The sequence below is a fragment of the Rhizopus delemar genome, genomic scaffold (genome assembly GCF_000149305.1).
Source record: "Rhizopus delemar RA 99-880 supercont3.1 genomic scaffold, whole genome shotgun sequence".
NCBI classification, from domain to species: Eukaryota; Fungi; Mucoromycota; class Mucoromycetes; order Mucorales; family Rhizopodaceae; genus Rhizopus; species Rhizopus delemar.
The window spans coordinates 1,531,986-1,557,121 of record NW_027137827.1 but is presented as its reverse complement, the minus strand read 5'-3'; the positions used below and the strand labels follow the sequence as shown (position 1 = coordinate 1,557,121).

General features: G+C 35.3%; 9 protein-coding genes across 9 annotated transcripts; 3 read left to right on the top strand and 6 right to left on the bottom strand.

Moving 5' to 3' along the window:
• Nucleotides 1–513: 513 nt before the first annotated feature.
• On the bottom strand, nucleotides 514–1,047 carry RO3G_00618 (uncharacterized protein; the record flags this gene model as incomplete). The annotated part of the gene is made up of 2 exons (XM_067655209.1): nucleotides 514–918; nucleotides 1,000–1,047. The coding sequence occupies 2 exons, from the start codon at nucleotides 1,045–1,047 to the stop codon at nucleotides 514–516; spliced, it is 453 nt and encodes a 150-aa protein (XP_067511310.1).
• A 409-nt stretch (nucleotides 1,048–1,456) lies between these two features.
• RO3G_00617 (uncharacterized protein) lies at nucleotides 1,457–2,107 on the bottom strand (the record flags this gene model as incomplete). Its single annotated transcript, XM_067655208.1, has 2 exons — nucleotides 1,457–1,867; nucleotides 1,919–2,107. The coding sequence occupies 2 exons, from the start codon at nucleotides 2,105–2,107 to the stop codon at nucleotides 1,457–1,459; spliced, it is 600 nt and encodes a 199-aa protein (XP_067511309.1).
• A 398-nt stretch (nucleotides 2,108–2,505) lies between these two features.
• Nucleotides 2,506–2,936, bottom strand: RO3G_00616 (uncharacterized protein; the record flags this gene model as incomplete). Its single annotated transcript, XM_067655207.1, has 2 exons — nucleotides 2,506–2,649; nucleotides 2,718–2,936. The coding sequence occupies 2 exons, from the start codon at nucleotides 2,934–2,936 to the stop codon at nucleotides 2,506–2,508; spliced, it is 363 nt and encodes a 120-aa protein (XP_067511308.1).
• A 2,534-nt stretch (nucleotides 2,937–5,470) lies between these two features.
• Nucleotides 5,471–6,767, top strand: RO3G_00615 (uncharacterized protein; the record flags this gene model as incomplete). The annotated part of the gene is made up of 4 exons (XM_067655206.1): nucleotides 5,471–5,633; nucleotides 5,693–5,735; nucleotides 5,808–5,836; nucleotides 5,920–6,767. The coding sequence occupies 4 exons, from the start codon at nucleotides 5,471–5,473 to the stop codon at nucleotides 6,765–6,767; spliced, it is 1,083 nt and encodes a 360-aa protein (XP_067511307.1).
• Nucleotides 6,768–7,157: 390 nt separating this feature from the next.
• On the top strand, nucleotides 7,158–7,872 carry RO3G_00614 (uncharacterized protein; the record flags this gene model as incomplete). Its single annotated transcript, XM_067655205.1, has 3 exons — nucleotides 7,158–7,357; nucleotides 7,418–7,664; nucleotides 7,726–7,872. The coding sequence occupies 3 exons, from the start codon at nucleotides 7,158–7,160 to the stop codon at nucleotides 7,870–7,872; spliced, it is 594 nt and encodes a 197-aa protein (XP_067511306.1).
• Nucleotides 7,873–8,071: 199 nt separating this feature from the next.
• Nucleotides 8,072–8,953, bottom strand: RO3G_00613 (uncharacterized protein; the record flags this gene model as incomplete). Its single annotated transcript, XM_067655204.1, has 4 exons — nucleotides 8,072–8,398; nucleotides 8,453–8,507; nucleotides 8,774–8,807; nucleotides 8,860–8,953. The coding sequence occupies 4 exons, from the start codon at nucleotides 8,951–8,953 to the stop codon at nucleotides 8,072–8,074; spliced, it is 510 nt and encodes a 169-aa protein (XP_067511305.1).
• Nucleotides 8,954–10,126: 1,173 nt separating this feature from the next.
• Nucleotides 10,127–11,567, top strand: RO3G_00612 (uncharacterized protein; the record flags this gene model as incomplete). The annotated part of the gene is made up of 2 exons (XM_067655203.1): nucleotides 10,127–10,319; nucleotides 10,483–11,567. 2 exons carry the CDS (start codon nucleotides 10,127–10,129, stop codon nucleotides 11,565–11,567), a joined length of 1,278 nt encoding a protein of 425 aa, XP_067511304.1.
• Nucleotides 11,568–12,260: 693 nt separating this feature from the next.
• On the bottom strand, nucleotides 12,261–19,798 carry RO3G_00611 (uncharacterized protein; the record flags this gene model as incomplete). The annotated part of the gene is made up of 14 exons (XM_067655202.1): nucleotides 12,261–12,531; nucleotides 12,581–14,145; nucleotides 14,202–14,389; nucleotides 14,540–14,759; nucleotides 14,815–15,003; nucleotides 15,064–15,179; nucleotides 15,236–15,536; nucleotides 15,589–16,369; nucleotides 16,424–16,691; nucleotides 16,754–16,916; nucleotides 16,977–17,477; nucleotides 17,532–18,271; nucleotides 18,328–18,739; nucleotides 18,800–19,798. The coding sequence occupies 14 exons, from the start codon at nucleotides 19,796–19,798 to the stop codon at nucleotides 12,261–12,263; spliced, it is 6,714 nt and encodes a 2,237-aa protein (XP_067511303.1).
• A 1,885-nt stretch (nucleotides 19,799–21,683) lies between these two features.
• On the bottom strand, nucleotides 21,684–22,664 carry RO3G_00610 (uncharacterized protein; the record flags this gene model as incomplete). Its single annotated transcript, XM_067655201.1, has 4 exons — nucleotides 21,684–21,692; nucleotides 21,939–22,044; nucleotides 22,102–22,160; nucleotides 22,410–22,664. 4 exons carry the CDS (start codon nucleotides 22,662–22,664, stop codon nucleotides 21,684–21,686), a joined length of 429 nt encoding a protein of 142 aa, XP_067511302.1.
• Nucleotides 22,665–25,136: the final 2,472 nt, after the last annotated feature.

Sequence of the window (25,136 nt, the reverse complement as noted above, 5' to 3'; positions counted from 1 at the left end):
TGTAGATCCAACTTTCAGCGATTTATGTTATCTGATTTTTGTAGTTCGCTAATATCAAGAATGTATTTTCTTTTTTTGCTAAATACTTCAGATGTCTTTGTTTCTTCTTGCTGAGCTTTATTTTCTGTTCTTCTTCTGATTTTACTTTTTGCTCTTGTTCTTCCTTTTCTTTTATTTCTATTAAAAAGTCCAGTTACAAAAACAATACTTTATGTATATTCTAAGAAAATACTACCTTCAATTGCTTTTATTACTTGACGGCTAGTACAGTAGCCGCTCTATTTAAGGGTGTTCGATTTAAGGGTGTTCGATTTAAGGGTATTTTCTATTTAAGGGTGTAATTCTAAAGAACGGCACAGGTCCCCAGCATAAATACCACTATACCACTATCCTATTTAAAGGTGGAACGCAAAAAAATTTTACCACTAAATAGAAGATTTTTTATAAGTAACAGTTTTTTGGAGTACTCTAACAATAAATTTTTTACTTTGTAAAATAAGATCAAAGATCTGTTTACTCTTTTGACTTATTCAATTCAGCACAAAAGTCAGCCAATCTCATTCGAATTCGGCGATGTAGTTTACGATCAAGATCGTCCAAAGGAAATTCGTACATGAGAATAGTTTCGTAGGCTTCTCTCAACCGTTTTTTACACTCTACTATATCAACAAACTGCTCATTTTGCTCTGTGTTGTCATTTTCTTCCGTTTCATCTACGTTGCCTTCTGCCGTTTCTTCATTATTAGTAGTGTTTGCTGTATAACATACTATCATGTCGCTTTCATCTGCTTCAAAATTCAACTGGCTAACATCGGTAACCTCGTTGTTAAAGTTCCCGGGGAGATCTGCGATCATTCCATTTATCTCGGCAACAATCTCTTCTTCCAATGGCAAAGCACTTGTTGGATACTCAACTGGCTCAAAATCACAAATTGTTTTTTCTTTAAATGCTAATATTTTTGTATGTTGCCAGCAGTTTTTTATCGTTACTGGTTTTACTTTAAGCCATGCATTAGCTAGAAAAAACATAGCCTGAGCTTGATCCATTTTGTATACATCCAGATTATCCAACTTTTTACTGATATACAGACACAAAGCACAATCGTATTGCTGGGCTCGGAAGTGTGCCTTAAAGTTGGTAATAATTCCTGTATATACAAAATATTAATGAGAAAACTGTAAAACAAAAAGACAGCTTATATAGCATTTTGTCAACAAATAATAGGTTACCTGCATCAAGAGTCTATAGCTTGCTAGTAGTGTTTGCTGGAAGAAATATCAATTTAATGTTGTTGAGCGGAATCTTTATTTTATGAACGGATACATTATCCAAAAGAAGAGCAATTTTTCGATTTTGTCTTTCAAAGGCAACATCTAGCTTTTTCATGTATGCTGTGAAAATTTCATTTGTCATCCAAGCATTAGTAGAATAGTGGTATTCAACTTCATGTTTTTTTTATCCAATTGCTGTCATGGATAACAAATTAGCTCTTGCTTTAAAACATTTGGGGTTCTTGTGTTGTCCGATAACAACTGGGTGCCCTTTGTAAGACCCATCCGAGTTACAGAGTAACCCAACTGTCAGACGAGTTTTACTTTTTTTAAGGCCACCAAGCGACTCGGAACATATGTTTCTTCTTGGTGGTTGCTGGTAATATAAACCTGTTTCATCAAAGTTCATGATATCTACAGGATCATATGGCTCAAGAAGTTCCTCTATCTTCCTCAATTCGTTCTGAATGTTTTCAGAAGAGATGTCTACTGAGGCACTTTCACCATGCATTGGCCTGTATTTTACTCCAATTCGTTTAAAAAGTTTTGTAAGCCATCCAGAAGAAAATGAAATTTCTTTTTCAGGGATTCTAAACTTCACTCAAGCAATAGGTCTTACATATCGAAGGATTGAGTCTCGATTGACTGACAGAGTGTTATTGTTCATGTCTGCAACAAACTTTTCGACTTCATCATCAAGTTGAGGATAACGTGTTGTTTTTAGACTTTTGCTATTTTTGACAACATTAATATTACCATATAACGTTTCAGCATTTTTGAGAATGTTTGATATAGTCTGTTGGGCAAGTGGTTGATCTAAATTGAATTTCTTCATAGCCCATTCACCTAATTCTGTTTGATTAAGCTGGCCAGTAGCATTTTGATCCAAAAGCTCAATTTTTTGAGAAATAGAAAGGCGTACACGTTTATTATTTGGATTTTTTTTATAGATAGAATTTAAACAAAGAAAATAACTTTTGTTATGTCATATATTTATTCTCGACAAAATTATTTTGGGCCTATGACTCGTATATTATACTTCCAGCAAGTTTGATCAAGTCTTAAGCAAGTTTTGATTTGTTAATGTCCTTACACAATTACCAAACCTATATCAACCGACAGTGGCCTATGTGGAAACATGTTGTACAAACATGTCTATAATGTAGCTACAATACATATTAAGTGATTCCGTTTTTTAACAGTCATAAAATTCGATTTAAGGGTATGGTCTGTTTAAGGGTGGATATTCCAAAAATTTTGGCTACCCTTAAATAGAGCGGCTACTGTACCAGCTGTAAGACTATAAACGCTGGCCATTTGCATATTTCTTGCATCAATCGTTGCCCAAAATGCTTCAACAACAGAGGATTTGATCAACTAAACAAATATGTATAACTTAATTAAATACTTTTTTTTTTCCCATCAAATAACCGTGATTTAATTACCTCAAAGTCATTTGCTGTTATCATATTCAATGCTTGATTAAGTTGATTCGTGTTTTTCTTTAACGTCTTGTTCAATACATACGCAGCTCCTTTCAACCCAAATTCTGCTTCTTGCCTACTTTCAAAATTGAAGTACTCATAGAATTCAACAATTCGAAACGATTTACAGTGTTCTTTTAAGTACTTTTTACAGGATAGCTTTTTATTGTCTTTTGTCATTTTAATAAAATTATAATCATGGAAACAAAACAAAACTTTCGTGTCCTATGCACCAATCTTGGGTGGCTTGGGAACATGTTGCGTAAGGTGGTGCGCCAAACTATTATTATGATCACAACGACTGTATAAAGCTCAAAACAGTGTAACTGTTTACCCTATTTTTTTTTTTTTTTATTAATCCAGAAAAAAAGACATATGGCTCATTCAAGTATGTTTCTTGAAAAGTGTCTCGTTATAATTTTGAGAAGTTCACAAAAAAGTTTGCAATGATTTCTACAAAAAAATGTGTTCGTCCAATAAAATTTTGAAATCGTCTCGAAGATCTGCGAAATAGTCTCCAAATTTTTTTGCAATCGTCTCGTTTTAGGTTAAAATCCTGTATGTTCAGATTTAATTAACCACTGTCAATTTCTATGGGTTTTTGGTATGCGTTGTCTGTAGCTGTCTATTTTGTATAAATGATCGATACAATCTTTGGTAATTTTAAAACTTGACAAGTGCTCTTCAATTTTAAATTTGGATTTTCATCCGTCGCCACGTTTCCTTTTACTGTCAGATTGAAGGAATTCTTTCACTATCCTGTCAGCAACATCTGGTTTGAAGTGACTCAGCTGTAGAATATTTAACAATGCCCCAGGCGAAACAAACAAACCACTTGAACCCACTCCCTTAAGTTGATCTATGGATTCTCTCTCCTGATTGGTTAGTAAAAGTTCTGTTTGTTATAAAGTCCTCTCTAGCCAGCTTCCACTGTGTGATGATATCAAAATGTAAGTTAAGAACCAACAACAATGCATCTTGCTATGTTTCTCTTCTTAATTTACACTGACACCATGTCGATATAAATGATTTTCAAGTTTCTTAATCGAGTAGCATAAATAAAAAATCAATAATTTATGTAGATGACAACTGTCAGAAATATTAGTTTACCTCCCTGTTAGATGTCAAAACAAATCTCAACACATTTCAAACTATATATTTTGGTTTAAATGAAAAAAAAAGGCGGGAACCCCAGGCTGGAGTCCTACTTCTAGATTCTTGCATAAAAGAACCTGTTCATACTAATAACCTGTTATTTTCTAATAAAGATCTTTTTTCTCCTTTGTTTTAATAATGAAAACAAAAAAGAAAGCTGCTGGTGTAGAAATGATGAAAACAAAACAAAATAAAAAATTAAGCTATTTTTTAGTAAATTGTTGATATTGTCAATGCATTTTTTATTGCTCAATAAGACTTTGTTGCTGACTCGATACATTTACAAATCTTTTTGCTTAAAACTTGTATCAAAAGAAAATTTGTTTGTGTGATCAATAAAGTTATTTATACAAAAAAAAAAAAAAATCGAACGGCTTTATCCCCAGAATATAATACCAGTAAATGCGTTTGATTTAAATAAAATCCCCCCTTTTTTTGTTGTTGTTGGCAACTGTTTGCTCCTTATTCCATAAGCCGCTCATGCAGAATTCGTTTTTGGAAATCACAGCCCGGAATAAATATGCAACTCATACTTTATCCGTGGAAGAGGAGGAGAGTCATATTGGATGACGACTAGAGCAATCATTGGCTTGTTAAATAAGTCTGTGCACATCTTATTGATCCATTATAGCTCTCATCATGTCACCTTTTCCTTACAGTACACAATCGTCTTCTTGGTTCTTTTTCTTTTCTTGTTTTCTTTTTAAATTTTACTTCAAATTGGATAGAAGGATAGTATTGTTTATAGTGGAAAGAAAGGAAAATGAGTAGAGTGTGTTATCAAATGAAAGGTTAAGGAGAAAGGACATGCAGACCTCTGTATTTAAATTTATTTATTGGGAGAAAGGCGTCTTGAGTGGTTGTTTTTTTTTGGATCAAAATTAGGCTTTTTGCCTGCATATATTGGTTAATCAAATAACAACAGCAGAAACCTACCGCGTAAATGTTGGATTATTTTTGTATATTAAATATACCATTTAAAATAAAAGAAGAAATAGGCCTTGGTGAACTGGTTTATATGATGCGATGTAAAGGAGTTGGGAAAGAAAGGGGAGGAAGGGGACTCATATATAAAAAAGGAGCAAGGTCAGATGTGTTATAAAGATTATAAGTGTGCATGTACCAAACAAGTTTAGGCTGCGATCCATTCTTTTTATAAAGACCATTATTTAATAAACAAGATAAAATAGTATTTGAACTATCAAAAGGCTATGTTAAAAGGATAAACATTTCACAAATACGAAAAATCCCATTTTTTTTTTTTTTTCTTAAAACTAAAAATAATAAGAGGCAATCTAAAGTTGGCTGAAATTCAAAATGTTTACAAATGCAAGTAATGAAAGACTTTAGACAAAGAAAAAAAAAAAAAAAAAAAAAAAAAAAAAAAAAAGGATAGTTTCAAATATTAAGTCAATCCAATAAATGTTTTTAATTTTAAGGAGTATACAACAAGGAACTCCTTAAAATATATACAAAAAAATAAGACAACACCCACACTCTTTCTATAATCATCTATTTCTCTTTCTCTTTTTTAATTATTTTCTTCCTTTTCTCTCTTTATGTCAGCTACTGCCACTGCTGCTAGGTCAAAGGATCGATCGTCCTCTGCAACACAAAAATTTTTTAGAAAGCTCCACTTAAATCATGGAAAAAGCAGCAATGTAGCTCAACAACAAGACACTGTACAACAACAAAACATAAAACCAAATAAGCAAACTAAAGGTAAAAATCACCTTTATTTTTCTACAACTCTGCTCTTTCTTACTGTATTTCTACAACAGAAACAATTGTCATCGACACACAAAAGAAAACAAAGCGATTAGGGTAAAAAGAAAAAAAAAAAAAAAAAAAAAAAAGAATTCAAATTAAAACAAATTACTTTTTTTATATAAAAAGTGCGCTACTTAGCAGTAGTCGTCGTCAAGGTATATATAAGCATATAAAAGAGAAAAGCTTGTCTAAGCAACAACACATTTATCCTAGAATAGAGATATAACTATTTTCATAGAGCAAGAAACACAAGCATCTGAAAAAAAGGAGACGGCTATCATCGAACGTGGCATGACCAGCCCACCTACATCCCCTACCCCAAATAAAGCAAGACAAAGCCGACGATCATCAGAAATCAATGGCCCGCAGTCACCAAAGCGAACGACTTCACCTGCTGTGATGTCAGACATCGTACAGAATCAAATCCTTCAAGAACAATTGGAAAAATTAGCAACGGAGCAGTGCACTGAAAAGCCAGCGATATCCTTACCTTCCCCGCCAATCACTCCAGCCGTTCTCAACACACCCGAATCAGAAACGGACACCAGGCTCACCCATGACGACGTACCTGCAGCGCGCCCTCGACGCCTCCGCCCTGCTTCTTCATTCGCCGCACTTCGCTCTACGACAACAAACATCAATCATCACCCACAACATCGCACGCACTATGTCAAACGAAGACCGGTGTCCTATGTGGACACGAGCGATGATGATTATCTGATTATCAAGAAATCGGTCTATGACCTATCCGACACCAAGTCGCGAAGGATGACGAACCATCGGATTCATAAACGATTGTCAGAGCATGAGTTGGGTCCTTCCGATATGTCCGAACTCCTTTCCTTGTCACTCGATGAACGGTTCTTATTGTGTCAGCAACGGATGCAGCAGCAGCAGCAGCAGGACACCGATACTTCGTCCGATTCAAGCCAAAGTGGGACCCGTCAGAGAAGAATGAAGCGTATCGATAGTGCCAAATCGGTTGCAAGCGTGTCTGAAAAGTACGAGCAATTGAAAGACACACTGGAAAAGGAAAGAGCGGTAGTGAGAGCACTCCAAAAGCAAAAAGAAGGTGAGAGAAAATAAATGATTGTAATAAAACATGAGTGTTTGTTTCATATGAAGAATACTCATCCATCGCTTATGATCAGCCTGTAATAGAGACATCGCATTCCTTTCACGCAACGTGGAAGATTTGACAGCAGAAAACTCTGAATTAAAAAAAAAGTTGGATCATGAAAAGGTAAGGGAGACTACAGACAGACAAGTTTGATATCAACCCTTGTTTGTAAAAAGATCATGAAAGAACGATTTCAAGATGATTTATCTTCAACAATGGACAAACTCAATGAGGCTACAGAATCCATCAGGTAATCCTCTCCTTTCATCCTCCACCGTAATCCCATATCGATTCATTTTTCCTATAGACAGTTAGAGAATCAAAATAAACAGCTAAAATCAGAAAAGGACGAAAAGATGAAAGAAGTAAGAGAACTCAAGAGGTACAACAAACCAAGCTTTGATAGCGGCAAATCGGGCGATCGACTGTTGGCTGCTCAACTTCGTCATTCGCAAAACCAAGTACGGTTGTTGAAGTCAACGATGGAGCAATTCTTACGCATGGGCGTTTTTAACGATGATCAGGGCCTTCCTTCGAATCTGACTTCTCCTACGACGTAAGAGATATTCTTTAGGATGGCACAATGCGTTATTCACCTGTTTTATTCTTGAGATAGTTCTGTGGAATTGGCCATCTTTGAGCCCAAGCCAAGGCAGCGAGCTCGTCAATCCCCTGTGGTCAACAAGGTGACCAAGGCATCCAGTGAACAAGAAAGTACCAAATCGGTCGAGACACCTGAAAATCAAGAGAGTCAGAAGCAGCCAGTAGAGAAAAAATCGGTTGAAAGGATGGAAAAGAAAAACGAAGGGGATAGTTTTGATTTGGATAAGCAGCTTCGTGAATTATTAAGAGAAAAGGAAATTGTAAGTACTGCTGATAAACATCGACACATCTTGTATCGACACATCTTTTTTTTTATTTTAGCTTCAAGCGGAATATAGTAAAGCACCATCAAGTGGTGGTAATGCACTGGTGCGTAGAAGAAGAGAAGAATTAGAATCTCAATTGGACGCGATTGATTCTCAGATGTGTCGCATTAAACTCAAAATACGTAGTCGACAAATCACATAAAAAGCTCTGTTTTTCATTTATTGTATATTATCCCCCCCACCACCTCCTTCAATGTTTGCTGATAATAAAGTATATAATATCTTTTTGTTGCTTATAGATTCAAATGTACTCTTTATTTTTTTTCTCGGTTACAAGTTGATTAATTTATTAAATGAAAATAATTGATAGACACAGTATCTGTGAGTTTCCTATCTTAGCTTTAGGCTACTTCAACCTTTTCTTTACTTTCATTTTGAACAGCATGAGAGTAGACTGGAGATGATTGAACGTGTTGTTCATGAGAATAACTGGTCATGTTTGCCGTGTCATGGATGATTTGGTGAGAAGGCAAAGGTGATGGTTGAGAAGTGACGTAGTTTTGTGTCTGTGAAGGTATAGGCATCTCTAATTGCTGCGGTTGATTAGTCACAGGAATTACAGGTTGGTCGTTAACAATCGATTGATAGGTAGTATAGGACATATGACTAGGTTCCTTTCCTGGTATGACAAAATGAAGGATCAAATAAATTACGCCAACGACTAAAATCTATTTAAAAATAGGCTTGTTTAGAATCAATTTGATGGTAACGTACAAGCATACCAAAAGACTGCCAACAAAGCCAATGACGAACGGACTCATGATGATAAGAGAAAGACTATAAGAAACAGATTAAAATTATAGATTCACATGTCAAAGTCAAGTTCACACGTTACAGCAAGTAAACTATTGTTATACAAAATCATTTAGTAAAAAAAAAGACATCAATTCATAAGGAACTCACAGACAGATCGACCAAGGAAAGAATACATGAATGACCAATGCTTAACGAAAGCAGGACTTTGATTGAACTCAACGACGACAAGCAAGATAAGAAGGATACTAAAAAACTGTCAGAGACCATTCAAGTCATCGCTTTCTTACATCTTAAATACGCCATTCAAAATAGGTGACCAAACTTTAAAGGTTATATAAGTAGGATATCAGAGTGGATGATCCGGGTAACTTACTGCCAAAGAAGAAGTTTTGAACAAAGTTGAGTAATAAGCCAATGATGGCAACCAGATTAAGAGCTTTATATACGTCAAATGTAATGTTTGTCATGGTTTAAATTAAGAAGAAAAAAAAGAAAAGAGTGCTCACGGCCGTTTAAGTACGGATCATTTCCCCACCCCCTTTACAATGAGGCTTGGTAAAATCATGTTGTGTTCAAATCAAAAAACGTGTGTGAAATAGGATTGTACATGATGGGATCACGAACACTGGCAGATCACATATCAATACGATAGCATCCACTTGGTCCTATTGATCTCAAGCTATCATGCCCTACTTGAATTAAGTCCTTTGTTTTGAGTCATGAGTTTATGAATAAAAAATACAAGCAAATAGCTTTCATTTTATTGTTTATGCCAATACAGTTTTGTGGACATCATTCATCTCTCTTTGTACTACTTGACATGTACAATTCAAACAAGGATTTATCGTTTATTTGCTTGAACCATTTTTTTTATTGTACCTGATTTCTATTTGATAATGGAAAGAAATGGGAACCTTTCTTTTTTTTCTTTCTGATTTTTTGATTTGAAAACGTACGATAAAATAAATAATGACACTAAAGTAGCTTAATTACAAATGCATTGTTTCAATATGGACCATGTCATCTTTTATTTATTTAAATCAATAATAATTAAAAATCATTGCTATAGAAACCAAGTTGAATAGAATCATTGTATTTCTCTACTTTATACTTGTCCTGAGTATAGTGTTGACAACATGATCCCATCTCTTATTTCACTCTTGTGAACTATTCTATTTGTGTAACAAGAATTGATGATCAGCGTGATGAGTGGCGCTGTGAATCAGACAACCTATCATCTTGACAACTCATTTTATCCAAATGGTCTGGTATCTACCTAAACCCTCAATGAAATCGCTTTAGTCATCAAGAGGAAAACAGATGTTGAATTGGATCAATTCAATTTACACTAGAAAAAGATGTTCAAGTCATTCTTTTTTTTTTATTTAAAAATCTCCAGTACGCATGGATATTGTATTTCTCTATTTTTTTTTCTTACCTTTCCGAGGGACGGGTTTCAGATGAAGATAATCCAGATTAGAGTCACATAGCAATAAATTGATTTTCCAAATTTTTAAAGACTTCTTTTTTTTTTTTTCCTTATTCTTTTCATGAATTCGAAAACTGAATTAAAAAAAATAGATCAAGAATCCATTCCTACGATCCATGAAATTCATCGAGGAGGACGTAAATCGATTTATATGGCTGGTGTCATTGCTGCTGGGGGTGGTTTTGTTGTCGGATTCGATACGGGTGCAATCTCTGGTATAATGGTCCTTGATGGTTTTGTAAATAGATTTCTGAATGTTGATTATGAATATCGACAAGCTTTACTTGTCGCCATGATGTTGTTGACTGCAACTATCGGTGGTTTAATTTCTGGCAATGTTTGTGGTAAACATCACGCTTTTTTTTTTTTTTTTTTTTTTTTTTTTTTTTTTTGACAAGTGTTTTCTAGATCAAATCGGTCGAAAGCATACTATTCTACTTGGAACAGGAGTGTTTGCTGTGGGTGCCCTCTTTGAAACAATTGGTTATAACTTTGGATTGTTGATAGCCGGTCGCTTACTCGTTGGCTTTGGTGAAGGTTTCTTGACCAATGCCATCCCTCTCTATCACACAGAAATTGCTCCTCCTGATATCCGTGGTCGCTTGATCACTCTCTTTAGTGCTACGGTTTCGATTGGCACCATCACTGGCTTTTTTGTTAATTTCGGGACGTCTTATCTCACCTCAGATTGGTCATGGCGTGTTCCTTTCTTGATCCAACTCATCGTCTGTCTCTTACTCTCCGTCGTTTACTTTTTGCCATTTTCTCCTCGTTGGTTGGTTGATAAAAACCGTATGGATGAAGCACTTGAGGTCTTGGCTAGGTTACATGAATCAACAATTGATGATCCTGAAGTCAAGAATGAATACAGAAGCATCTGTGAGGAAATTGAATTTGAACGTTCCTTTGGTAATCGTACTTTTATCGAATGCTTCCGTGGCACGAATCTCAAGCGTACCTTGTTTGCTTTATTTACTGGTAATGGTGCTGCCTTCACAGGAACCTATTCCATCAGTTACTATACACCCCAAATCTTTCAGCAAGCTGGCTTGGGTAGTGTAGCGATTTCTTTGGCAACAAGTGGTGCAAGTAATATCTTGGTCCTGATCTTCACCATGCTTACCTTGGCTTTTATCGACAGGCTTGGACGTCGAGGTGTGTTTGTCTCGGGCGCTCTCATCATGGGTGCTTCCATGTATATCGTCGGCGGTCTTTTTCAAGGCTTTAATGTTGTAGATGACGAAGGTAACGTGGGCTTATCAAACCCTCATGCTCGTGCTTGTGTCGTTGCCTTTGTTTTCATCTTTCAAGCTGCTTATGCTTACAGTTGGGGACCTGTTGCTTACATCTACCCTGCTGAAATCTCAAACACACGTACTCGTGCAAAGACAATTGCTCTCGCTTATGGCCTAAACTGGGCCATTGGTATCTTCATGACATTCATCATGCCCATCTTCATGACAAACACAATCTATGGTGGTTACTACTTCTTTGGCGGTTGTTGTACCCTCCTGTTCATCGGAAGTTTCTTTCTTCCAGAGACCAAGGGCAAGACGCTTGAAGAAATCGATCGTATCTTTAATCCAATCTAATCATACCAGCTATAGAAGAACACTAGAAACAACAATAAAATTCTGTCATCTCGCCTCTTGTTTTCTCTTCAAGCAAGGAAATAAGCAAACCTCCTAGAGAAAACTACGCGTCAAGGCAAGTCATCTTTTATGATTTACTAACGTTGTATACAAAAAAAAGAACAACCGAGGGGTGCCAAACTTGTTTGGCTGAGATCATACCCTTAAGAGCGGATCATGGTAATGCATGCGTCGCGACGTGTTTTCTTTTTTCATATACAAACCCCCCCTTTAGATAGAACCACCAACTTTGTTTCTTTTTTTTTTTTCTTTTTCTTTACCAATGGCTCTTTGTCTTTTTGTCTCCAACTGGTGTATATTCACTACTTTGGTTCGACTCAGGTACGTATTCTTTTTGTCTCGTTTTCTTTGGTTGGTGGTTCCATATTTCAATCAAGATGGGTAAACTTTTTACTCCCTCGGTCCTGTTCTTTTTTTTTTTTTTTTATGTGTGTGAGCAAATGGGTTTTTTTTATAAAATAAATAAAACGATACTCTTTTTACTGTTTTGTGGAAATCAATCAATTTATTGCTTTTATTGTGTTTAAATAAAATTCTAATCATCTATGTTTAATATATCCATTACATGTAGTTTAGAAGCGAAAAAATATATAATTTGTGTGTGTATACAGTTTTAATTTATACGCAATATCTCTATTGTTGATCCGTAATAGCACCAAGCAGCCTGCTCGCTAATTTGGCGTTCAGCGTAACATTTGTTGTTATAGTACCAAGCGTTGGATCCAATAATGAAAGGAATCCCAAATCATCAAGACAACATTTCTGTGTTCGTTTCTGGACCGAATTGAAGGCAAAGACAGATTCTGAACACGCAGTCAACAAAATGTTTTTTACTGACTCTAGTAATTCATAATTTTGACTATTGATCATTATTTGATTCATCTTGGGAAGCAAAGGCTCGTATCTATCAATCATGTGTTTAGAACCCATTTTTCAACTTAAATTCTACTTACGCAAGGGAGAACGCTTCTGGTATAGTATTGGCAGCATCTGCAAGCAAGTTGTACAAGAAAACCTTCTCGGATTCATTTTCAGATGTGTTTAATAAAGTGACCAAGAGCGAAACAAAGAGAAGAGCCGTGTTGTTATCAGGGATCCTAAGGAAATCAAATAAACCGGCATTTGGTGATCCCAAGTTAATGTTTTCACTGCAACCTGCGATTTGAAGCATTTCAGTCAAACCGTTTTCCTTTGCTGAAAATGGGATCAGGCCTGTGAGATAGCCAAGTGTATATGCCTCAATGTACTCCTGCTGTCTAAATTGTTTAGAGTCTATAATGAGGAATGCACAAAGACATCGATAGACCACATCTTTGTTCTCGCAGTAGTTCAGGCCCTTCAATATAATAACAGCAATCGCAAAGGAAAAGTAATCATCAAAGTTCACACCACATGCTTTGTCCAATTCCAGGGCACAATATTCCAAGTTGGCTCTGGCTTCCAACAGAACCTTTTCGATAGGTCTGCGTATAAACATATCTCTTGCATCAAGTGCACGGATCACTGCATGAAGAAATTCTACTGCTGTTTGAAAGATAGTAGGGTGACCGATCTGGATGAGACCGACTGCTAGCCAAAAGAGATGCAAAAGGTAACGAGAATTTGATGGAAGATTGTCAATCAAATTGGTTAAACACATTGTGATGCTCATGATCAGATTGGGCTCTGTTTCGACAAAGATAGCTAATGCACCCTTAAAGGCCACAAGTATTTGATACAAAAGATCATCGTCCACTTCGTCTTGGGCAAGACAGCCTAAAACAACAAACGATCTTGGCTGAACAGCAGGGTTAAAGTAAAATGCAGTACTCGTCACCAAGCCCATCCATCGCGCTCTCCATCTGTTGGCAATATCAACAGTTGCTGCTCCATAGGTTAATGTATCCATCAAAAGTTTAACAATGTTTTGCAAGTAGGACAGATTGACGTTATCTGCGTAGTCATTAATTGTTTCTGCCGTGATGGTAAATGCGTTGGCCATTTGTTTTGTAAGACCAAAGAGAACACGGTTCTTACTGTCACAGACATCGTTTAAGATATAGTGGAGTTTTCTGCGGTTTTCCTCAGGCAAATAACCATCAGTAGTACACAAATTATGAATGGTGTTCACAACAAGCTTATGTACTGATGAGCGAATGAAAGTAGGGCCAGTGGCAACTAACACGGTAACAATGTGATAAATCTCTGGCAAATGATCCATAGTGACACCAAAAGAGTTGAATGAGAGCATTAGAATAAACCGAAGCAAGACGGTGATTTCGCTCCAAGACTTGTGTTCTATCAATTTCCTGCATGGCTGAATGGACGTACCCTCGATAGCTCGTCTCATTCGGCTAATTAGTTTGCCTCGAATTAATACACTAGACATTGTCACCAAAGTGTCCGCAATCATCTCTGCTTCGACAGATCCAACTCCTTTTTCAACTGAATATTGTACAAAACAATCAATGACTATGTTTGCAATATCATCGACTTTTGCCAACACTTCCCACACTTTAGCCTGTACATGCTTGTAGAGCTAATCCAAAAAAGAATTTTAGCAGGTGCTAGATACATCTTTTTAAGTTAGCTTACCTCCACCTTGTTTATTGTCATGTCAATCAACGATATGATGAGTTCTTTTATTTTTGTTATGCTCGAAACCTCTTCCCCGGGATTATATCTTATAAAGTTTTCTAGATTATGCCACCAAGGCACCATGTAATCTAAGCATAGCTGCTGCATTGACTCACTTGATTTCGAAAGCCCTTCAAGTGCTTCATCTAAAAATTCCAATGTCAAGTGCAGTTCTGACTGAGCTAACCTTTCACTGATGGATACAATAAAGTCTGTACTGTTGGAGGGAATGCATAGATCTGATATCAAAAGACGTTACAAATTGTAAGTGAAGTGAGGGTATATACCCGTCTTACCTTTTGCATTAAACAATTGATTGCCGATATCAAATTTAAATGAGAGACTCAAAGAATATAACAAGTTATAAGCAGCTACACGGAGTGCTGGATCGTTACTACCAACGTTCACAAGAGCCATGTTTAATAGTCTTCCTGGAACATCATTAGGACGAATCGTGCGCTCATTCATACTGCTGGGCCTGGATTCTTCGTATCGTTGCTTACTACGACGCAAGCTCTAATTTAAAAAAGAAATATTAGAAATATTGAGTATGTTTAAAGAATTAGCTTACAGAAAGTATGATATCCCGCTGAGGAGATAACAAGACCATAGTAGATTTTCCCCTGTCATATTTAATTGATATTCCTTCTCCATGATCTGATTTTAAAGACAATAAACCAGTTATATCTTCAAGCTCTGATATATGATGAACATCTCGAAGTATAACATAATAATTATCAAATATCTCTTGCTTCTTCATCTGCACACAAATGAGTTATCTATCAGCATTTTTCCAACGGACTCTCCACTCTATACTTACTGTAATAACTTGAACTTCTTCTGGACCAATCTTTACAATAACAGGTACTGATGTTCTTTGGTTGGTTAATCTTGTTACTGGGTAAACAGTTATACAGGGGTCTTTTTCGATTCCCACTATAAAAAAGGAACAGCTTAGATAATTAAAGCGATATACACCTTTTGAGATTTACCTGTTGTCTTTGACAATCGAAATTCTGAAATTGGTATTTTTTCATTAAGTTCACTTAAGCTTGAGTATAAGTGCAGTCTTTTAACAAACTTATTGAGAACAGTCCGAGGCAATTTAAGCATATGGCGGTATAAGTAGGTGGTTGGGTTTAATATGTGTATAGCCACTAGATAGTCATTCATGTCACTAAAAATCATAAGAAAGAATTGGCTCAGCCAATGGATAGGTATAGCATTATCGAGGGTGAATCCAGTAGTATCATACATCAGTTCAAATGGAGCATTTAAATATGGTCCCATTACCTACCAAAAGCATAGTTAGTCTCAATCGCTCTTTAATATTTTTTTTTATTACTCTGAGCATATAGTAAGTCAACAATTCATAATCAGTGTTGTGATAATCTAGTGTTCTTGTGAAAAGATAAAACACTGGTCTTCCTTCCTTTGATTTACCAGCCAAATAAAAGCTATGTTCTTTACTGATCACCGATAAATCACGATGTGCATTTCTTCGCATAAAGTCACTGTAGCTGTGGTTATTGTTGACAGCAACATAGTTTTTTGTATGTAATGTGTCTGTGGTAGTAGTTGATTCTGAAGGTCTTCCTAATTGAGCCAGGATGGTTGAGAAATGATCAAGGTTTTTTTTACAACGAAGTAAATCTTTGGTGCTTGCACCTTTTGCTAGATATCTACTGGTCAATTCCCTAGAGACACGCTCAAAGTTATTTACAAGGTATTTGTGAAGTCGAGGATAATCTGCTTGATCCATTCCTAAAGTAGCTTCAGCAATTTCAGGTCTATCCTTTGGTAGAGTAGATATGCATCTTAAAAAAGATGTCATCCTGTAAATATTGTTTGTTAAAAAATCGTTCAATGAGACCATGTGTGGTTCTTTGGCTCCGAACAGAACGTTATTAGCAAGGTTTTGTATTATTCTAGTAGCTTGAAGCAAGGCCTTGCGGGCATTAGTGCTCTTGGGTACAGCATTTTTTGCAAATCCAGCGTTTTCCGGAGATAGAATAGCAGGACCAAACAATCGCAAAAACACAAAACCACCAACTGCAGTATATTTAGCTTCTGGAAAGCGAGAAGAAACAGAATCACATATCAAGCCAAGCTCTTGACGGAATATCCTAAATGATATTTTAGTAAAAGGAAAAAAAAGAAGCTAAGCTTTGTTTTCTCACATGGGAGCGTTGTTCACAGAAGAGCAAATGGCTTCTAAAAGGTTTTCTGTAACTCGAAGTACATTTTGCTTGTTATTGATGACATTTTCATGAGGATTAAGCTTTTGAGGATCAAGTTCCCAAGTTAGTTGGTCTTCGGGCAAGTTGTTGATGAATTCCATGACTGGTAAAAGGGTGATACGGATATAATCAACACATGTGAATTTAGCATAAATCGATAAAATACGTGTTGCCATGGTGGTTCCTCTGAAAAGTGTTGCTTCTTGTTCTATAAAATAAAAATGCAATATTACTGTTTATATTCCTTTAGTTTCTTTTTATTTTGCTTACCGGTCATTGTCACTTCTCTATCGATAATGGCCTTTAGCAATTGTATTATTTTGCCACGAGATTCGAAGCAAATCAGTAATATTTCTGCTAAACCCGAAATTTCTGATGATGGACAAACATCACATAAAGTTAGTGCTATTTCCATATCAACATCTACCAGCATCTATAAACGAAGAGTATAAATAAAGCATTTTCTATTTTAACAAAAGATCTGTCTGTTTACATCGATTAACTTTTCGTATCTGTCAGTGACCACATTCTCGGCTAGCATCTCAAATTCGGTTCCCTGATCAAGAATATTTGTCAAAACTTGCATAAATGATGTGCGAGTCTTCTGGTCATCGTCATAGCCCATGGATAGTGAATATTTGAGACCTGCTTCTACATTTGCGCTTAGTAAATTAGACATGGCCAGGATTGCCAGATCCTTCATTTGTGTGATATCCTGGTAGGATTCCATTGCCACTTTAGCTAATGAGCCTTTTTGCTGCATAACCATAATTTCTCGTTCAGCACGCTTGTATCCGTCAAGGATATTCCTAAAAAAATTAAAGCGCTTCAAGAACAATTTGCTTTTCACTACAGGAACCTCAGAGGGTCTAACGTTATCCAATGGTTGAAGTGGGAGCTGGTGAAGCACGCTCACAATCGATTTCAAACAAGCCTGATCTAGATCCCTTTGGAGTCTCTCTACATTTGTTTCTCCTTCATATGTTTTTCGTACCTGGATATTTAAATTATTAATTGGTACTAATTTTATATGATCTGTTATTTTTACCAGAGAAACATGGCTTGTCCATTCTACAAGGACCTCAAGCATCTTATTTCGTAGCATGATTGAATTTTGAATAATGATGCTTTCCTTCTTTTGCATCAGAGCTTCAATGAGTATACACGCCTTGATCTTGATACGTAGAGTAACGTATGTGTTCGACATTCTGGCGAGATAGTCAAGGATTTGGTCCACCAATGTACTAAAATCAATGCTTAATAAATAATCACCAGGGTTGACTAAGCGGTCCAGAATGAGTCTCAAGACGAGGACCAATTGTTCCACAAATATTTCATTTTCTGAAGTATGAATTGCTTGTCCATTGCTGTCAAAGCATTTTTTCATACGGTCTTCCAAGTGACGAAACAGAAGTACAAGAAGGGAAGAAGATAGGTCGTTACCCAACGTGTCTTTAACACCTTCTCGAACATAGACATTGCTAGAAACAAGCATTTCAATCATTTCAGCAATAAAACCGTCTACCATAGCTAATGGTCCATTAGCTATTTTCTTTGAGTAATCCAATGAATAGCCCACATTTTCATTCATTTCCTTTTCTTTTGTCAGGCAGCAACCGCCTAAAGCGGCCAAAAATCCTGTAAAATTTTGCCATTCTGTTGATTTCTCTTCATACATCTCAAAGTTATGTTGAAGTTTACTAACGGGGGATATTGCAGAGGCAGTGTTGTTTTTTGTCCTTTCGTTCCTTCCCACTGGTGTCGTTTTTTTATGGTGTCCATTTGAAGCTAGGGAAATGTGAGCTTAATAGTAAACATTGAACATCATTTTGTTTTTATTCTACCTTCACTAGAATCATTTTCATAGTCTTGTTGTGCCCTATTGACAAAAGGCGTTAACATTTTCCATCTCTTCCAAGCCTCTTCCCAAGCTGCAAAACAGCAAACTGTGTGATGAGATAAAATTTGCAAGCACTGGCGTGCTCGTTTTTGCTGTGCTTTTCTTCCCAAGAATTGGTGATTCTCTACTGATATGCTAGAAAAAACTTTCAAATTGCGTGCCATTGTTTGTGTATTGATTCCTTCCTCAAATACATCAACCATGGAGAGTTCTTGACCAAATACCGTCATACAGTCAAATATTTCATCGCAAATCTCTTTATGAGCAGAATTCAGCAAAATCAGGAAAGCGATTTCTAGTGAGATGGTGGATTGCAATTTCTCTTTAATATATGATGTATCCAATGTAAACAAAGACTAGAATTTGTAGCTATAGTTTAGTTATCTGATTAATCAGCTATTTCTTTCATATATTACCTGTTTGTGTTTTATAAATCCAAGTCTAGCCTTAAGCAATTTGACCAAAACCATCAGTAAAAACATTTGCATTTCTTTATCAGAGTTTGTATCCAGCATACATCGACATATAACCATGATGGCGGATGAAGTAATTTTCCAAAAATGATGCACATTATCTGAATTGGGCGTCCAACGCAAGATGTTATCAGATTGATGAAGTTTTATCAGCACCTCTCCAGCTGCCTGTCTAACTACCTGAGCAGGGTGTGTTAACAGTGTAGCGAGTCCTTTCATGAGTGCACTATTTTGCTCCACTCGATCACCATCACCAAGGATGGCTATGGACAGATCAGTCCGATATAGGCGAAGCATGTCGACAAGTAATTCCACTCGACTTCTGTGGTTGGTAAGATTATTTTCTTTCGATCTCGTATACATTTCATCCTGAACCGCTTGTAAAAAAAGTTTTCGAAGGGGTGCACAGAGTCCATCATAAAGGGATTTTATAGTAGGGTTCCAAGGCAGACGGTTTTCTTCAAGCATAATTGCCAAGCATGATTTCACCAGAGCCGACTTAATCATGATAGGTGTACTTTCTTCAACAATGGGTGGTACAAGAGTCTTGATAGCGTCCTCCTTATTGAGTTTGATGCGCGACAATAAAAAGTCAGTTGCGAGTGTCTGCATGTCAATAGTGAACCCGAGCGTACTACTTGTAGTATCATTGCAAAAGAAATTTGAAAAATCCCATACTTTACTCCTTAAATCGCTCTCTACATCGGCTACCATGAGTCTCAGGATGGATTCATTATCTGGTGGAATATAAGTTGCTGCCTTGCAAATATCTACATAGCAAATGGATGCAAGATCAAGACTCCTTGTGGTTTGAAGTGATTTTCTAAGCAGAATCATGAAATTAGCTCGTCGGTTGGTAGCTTGATCCATAAAAGCTTGCATCATGAATTGAGGGGAAAGAACCAAAAGAATAGTCTGCAGTGGCCAAAGGATTGATCTCATCTTAGGACTATCTGCTGCGGAATTACACATGTCAAAGAGTAGTTCAGAATCCGAAAGGGTATTTGTTTTAGTTGCTTCATCAAACTCCTCAGGACAGGTCTCTATCCATCTCCAAATTGCTTTTCTAATTAGTCTTGAAAACAATAGTTTCCCCTGTATTCCCATATGTAAGTAATAGGGATTTAGCTCTGCATATAATAATAAATAAGATATTGGTTTTTGTACATGGTTATGTATACCACATTTATACCTTTAAATACTATTTGTAATTTTTCCCTATTCAGACAACTAAACTCGAGCATACGAATTTCATGAGGAATTTCATCTGACACTCGATTTGTTGAGCCTAGAGATAAAACAGCTTGTTTGATCTTTGCATAGCAAGCATCCCAATTACTGGAACTGACATAATAAAATATCTTGCCGGAAGCTTTGTAAATATCTGTGATTAAACTGGTTCTTATGTCTTCATATTTGTACTTTGTTTTATCATAATCATATATTTGTCGCATTGTCAAGTCTGGGTTGTTTTCTTCAGCAAGATGGTATTGTGCGGTATATCGATTCAATAGTGTAAGCATAAACGCGACCAAGGGCGTATCCAATGGTTTTACATGTAACATGGGCTTATTGAGTGAAATATTCGGATTCTTTTTTTTCTCTTGTTCATAGCTGTATTGCCAATGATGTTGCATACATGCGGATAGTAAACGAAGTATAAATAATTTTGATTGCATAATTTCTATTGGCACATTCTGTTCATATATTTGGTGTTCCTAGACAATTATAGCTTAAAAGAGAAGTTCAAAAATACATGGAATGAATATAAACCTTTGCAACATCTTCTAGTACATAGCCCAAAGTATTTGCTATAACGGATAATTTATATTTTGATATCTCAATGATTGCAGCAACTATATTAAAAAGAAAAAATGGGTGGAGAAAAGTAAAAAAAAAAAGTTTATTTCTTATGTATGCATTGATGATAAAAAACTACACTAACCAGTTTGTTTGACAACATGATCCTGCTCCACTGCTTCTATTGGTTTCCCACTTTTATATGGTAACTTTTTTTCATTAATAGTTAATATCAATTTTCTATAATAAAATGTAAAAAAATAATAAAAAAAAACTTACTCTAGTAGCTACTCGATGTGCGAGATTGCCAATGAGCTTTGCACTTGATCTCATTCAAAGAAATAAAAGGAGAAAAAAAAAGAGAATGCCCTGTATATATTACAGTTTATGAGAACAAAACAAAAAATAAGCTTATAATGAAAAAGGAAAAGGAAGTAAAAGAGCTAATGGATTTTGAAGATACAAATTGTCTGTGTGCTAAAAAAAGGCAGACATGTGTCGGATCGTGAATCTGTTTCCTATTTCTTGTTGAATTTTGGGAATAGGTGTTACTGTACTTTATTATGACGACCACGTTTTTTCCTTAAACATACATCATATAATTGATTGTTACAGTAATGCATAGAAACAAGAGATTATTTCTTACTCCTTTTATGAAGAAGCATTATTATAGAGAAAATACCAAATAAACTCCATTTGTTTGTAGCCTAATAAAATAAAAGTTGTCATAAAAGTAAATTTGACACTCACTACACATACCAATAAAATTTCTTAAAATGTCAGAAGCTTGAAGTATCGAAACTCCAATTTTGACTTGGGACGAAGCTCAGTCTTTGCAATTGTTCGTGCCCACTTTTTCATTTAACAAGTATATTTCAAAACATAGTATCATCCATTGTTTTCTTTAAGTATTTTCACGTAACAACCTACAAATTTAGTCTAATTTTACTGTAATTTATTAAAATAGTTTTTATTTACTTCTTAACATACAACAAATATCAAGAAAGCTTATCAAAATCACGTTAATCTAGCATGTCTAACAATAGAAGTTATATGTAAGCTTAGTGACACTAAAACGCGTTTAGTAAGCTTGTGCAATCACTTTTCAAATTTCATTTAACTTGAAAAGTCTCGCGTGTCCCTGATAAATTACCTAAACAAGAAGACTTAGGTAGCACAGAAAGCGATCTTTATTGTTTTAGACAAAATGTGTCATATTTCCCCTTTCATTATTATAAATTATTATTAATAATCTACATACTTTTCAGATAATAAAACTTACAGGTACTTTTATAGTCGTGATAACTTTGCTACGATTTAATACTTGCAAACAATCAATCACTTTTGGTTGAGGAATGTCTGTTGCTTTCACCAAATCTTTTCGAGATCTAAAATATATAAATTAAGCTTTGGACACATATTACAGAAAATAAAAAGAGACTTACAGTCCATTAGGATGAGCGATCAATGCCTCCAGTACCTTTTGGGTATATCCATTTTCCACCTACATGTGTAGATATATGTTAAGAAAAACCTGCTCGTGAAAAAAAAAGGAAATAAAAAAAAAATAGGATTACAGTTTTCCCACGATAACGTTCTGGTAGATGATTGATGATTTGTTGTAGGGAGATGAGTTGTATTAATTGTTGTAGTTTGTTGTTTTTGTGTAATGTATTGCCTTACTGATTGATCTGTTGGTGACTTTTTCAAATATTAATTAGATACTTGAACAAGTAGTTTTTGGAAGACTTACGTGTTTCCAATGTATAGTTTCATTATTTGCTTGTAAGCCAAACAAAAATGAACCAAAAGAACGATTGAAATCGATCAAAGTGCCATCAAGATCATTTAATTTTTCATACTTGTCTGACACATTTCTTATTGATTTATTGAGCTGCTCTAATGCAGGCCCCAATATGGTATCCACTGATGGTCTTAGTATAGGCTCTACTGCCGGTAATGAAACATTGTCTGTTCGTTGAGTTAAATTTTCATTTTCTGCAATCATTTAAAGTAGAAAAAAAAATCCATAAAAATAAAATAAAAAAAGTTGTAAACTTAAACCTTTAATACAAATGAGGATAATATTTCAATATTTTCACAACCATGTTGAATTGAGTTCTCTTGTAATAAAAGAAGTATATAATATGTCCTTCATATTGACTACATTCCTACAACTACAACAAAATAAAACTTGAATCCATCATAAAGATATATGTATTATACAAAGTTGAGTACTACCTTGCATTCCAACAGTGCAAGGAACTTGTTTTTTTTTCTAGGTTTTCCAAATGTCAGCACTTGCCAACGAACAGACCTCTTTATCGTATCTTCATTTTGAACTGTAAAGATAAAGCTGTATATATAATATTGCTAAGATTACTTTCCAAGTTGATACCTTGATAGTGTATAAATTAACCAAGTTTCTTGTAGATAAGAAAATAAAAAAAGAGAGAATAATGGAAGCAACTAAAATATATAGACAATGTTTTAGAATTCTCAGCCATCCATCAAAAATCAATTTACGAGTTTGTTATAAAAGTATATTTAAAAGAAAAGTCATTAAATAGCAATGACGTGTAATCACTCACTATGCTATATTTTTTTGTTTATCATATTACATTGTTTTTGTTTTTTTAACATTTTACTCTTTTTTTAACTTGAAAAATATCTATATTGATGCCAGCACTTTACCTAAATTATTAGGATCTATGTCTTTAACCCAATGCCAAACGGGTTTCACTAATCTGACTAACGATAGGATTTTTACAAGAAAGTCATACATTCACCAACCTCTTCATTTCAGATGACCAATACTAATGACAATACTAGGAGAGTGAACACTGGATAATCAAACTAGCATCACGACTACAAGTAAAGGTGTTAGTCCAGACACGGATTATAACCATCAAGCAACGGTTGGTGTAAGAACCCAAACCGAACGAATAGAACCTGTACTGAAGCGCTCCAATACTTATACCCACAAGGAAATCTTCCTGACAGTCGTCCATCCTCATCTAAAGTGCACTTGGACACCGTCTTACTCTTCTATAATGAAGCCCTTCACAATCCTTCCTCTATTTGGCACACAATTACCAAGTACCCAGAATATCACTGCCAAAGCCAACTAGCACAAGTCTGACACTGAGAATTTTCAGACTGAACCTTTCTTTTCTACCTCATGATCAAGTCCTCTTTTTTATGTTCTTGTAAGGTAATTATAAAGGTAACAATAAAGCCAAAAGAATACTTTTTAAGACTGGACTTTATTTAAGACAATCTTAATTGTTAAAAAGAGATGATTACAAAGTCTACCATTTATATTTTTCTATCAGTTAGCGGGTAAATGAATAGTTATGAGTGTAGGTCCAATAATTGGCATGTTTGATTAAAGAGTGGTTACTGAATTGATTATGAAAAGTTTTAATTTGTTGTTATTATAGATCTTGTTGTTCTTTAACTGATCTGGGGTATTTGTCCCGTGTTCAATAGAAGAAAGATATATTCATATGAAACGATCTCAGTAAGATTAAAGTCTAACTAGGTACATGATCCATCATTATTCATTTACCGAAATGATGAATACTAGATCATGACTTACTTATTGCTCATGCTTACTTTATTTAATCAAGGCTTAAATTATTATCTTTTATAAATTTCAATATATATTTTCAGTTGTCATTATTCAATGTCTGCTATTATTAGACATTGTTCTACAACAACAACGACGGGTTTATTCAAGTGCATACAGTCAATCCTGTGGAATTTGACGTTTTCAAAAAAAAAAAAAAAAAAAAAAAAAAGACGGAATCTTAAAAATGAATGGCTAAAGTAGAAAATTGATTGGCTGAAACAAAAAAATGATTGACCCTTTTGAAAAGTTACAATGTCCGTTTGGGCAGATATGGTTGTAAACTTCAAAAACACGCACTGACGGCTTTTGCCAAAAGCAAATAGCAACACTTATGTTAGAATATCAGTTATATAATGGAATCTTGTTTGAGCAAAATACTTGTATATGAGTTTTATAGTAGCAATTCATTATTTGACGTTTGAAATTACCCAGAAGTCATATAGATAGGTAATCCATTTCTGTAGCTTCTGTCTATTTTTTGACCCAGTTGTAGCATCCTTCAAGACTTTCAACACCGTTTCTTGTCGCAGGCTGTAAATTTGCTCTTTTGGGTGCTAGTTCATATTCTTTTAAAATAAAGCTTTCAGACTGAAATCTTTGAATAATTCTGTCAAGTGAGATGCTTTTTCAAGCTCAGTTTACGTCGTCCTTTACGTCGTCCTTTTTATTTTTTCCAAATACTAATGGACATTATAACACGTGAGAAGGCGATCTGAATGCTCTACTGCGAGCCATATAGCAAGGCTCTTGCAAAAGAATTATTAGAAGGAGTAGAAAAAGTTGGACTGGATATCTGTTATAGAGACAATCCCACCGATCCACTTATACTTAGCTTAAGAGCAATCG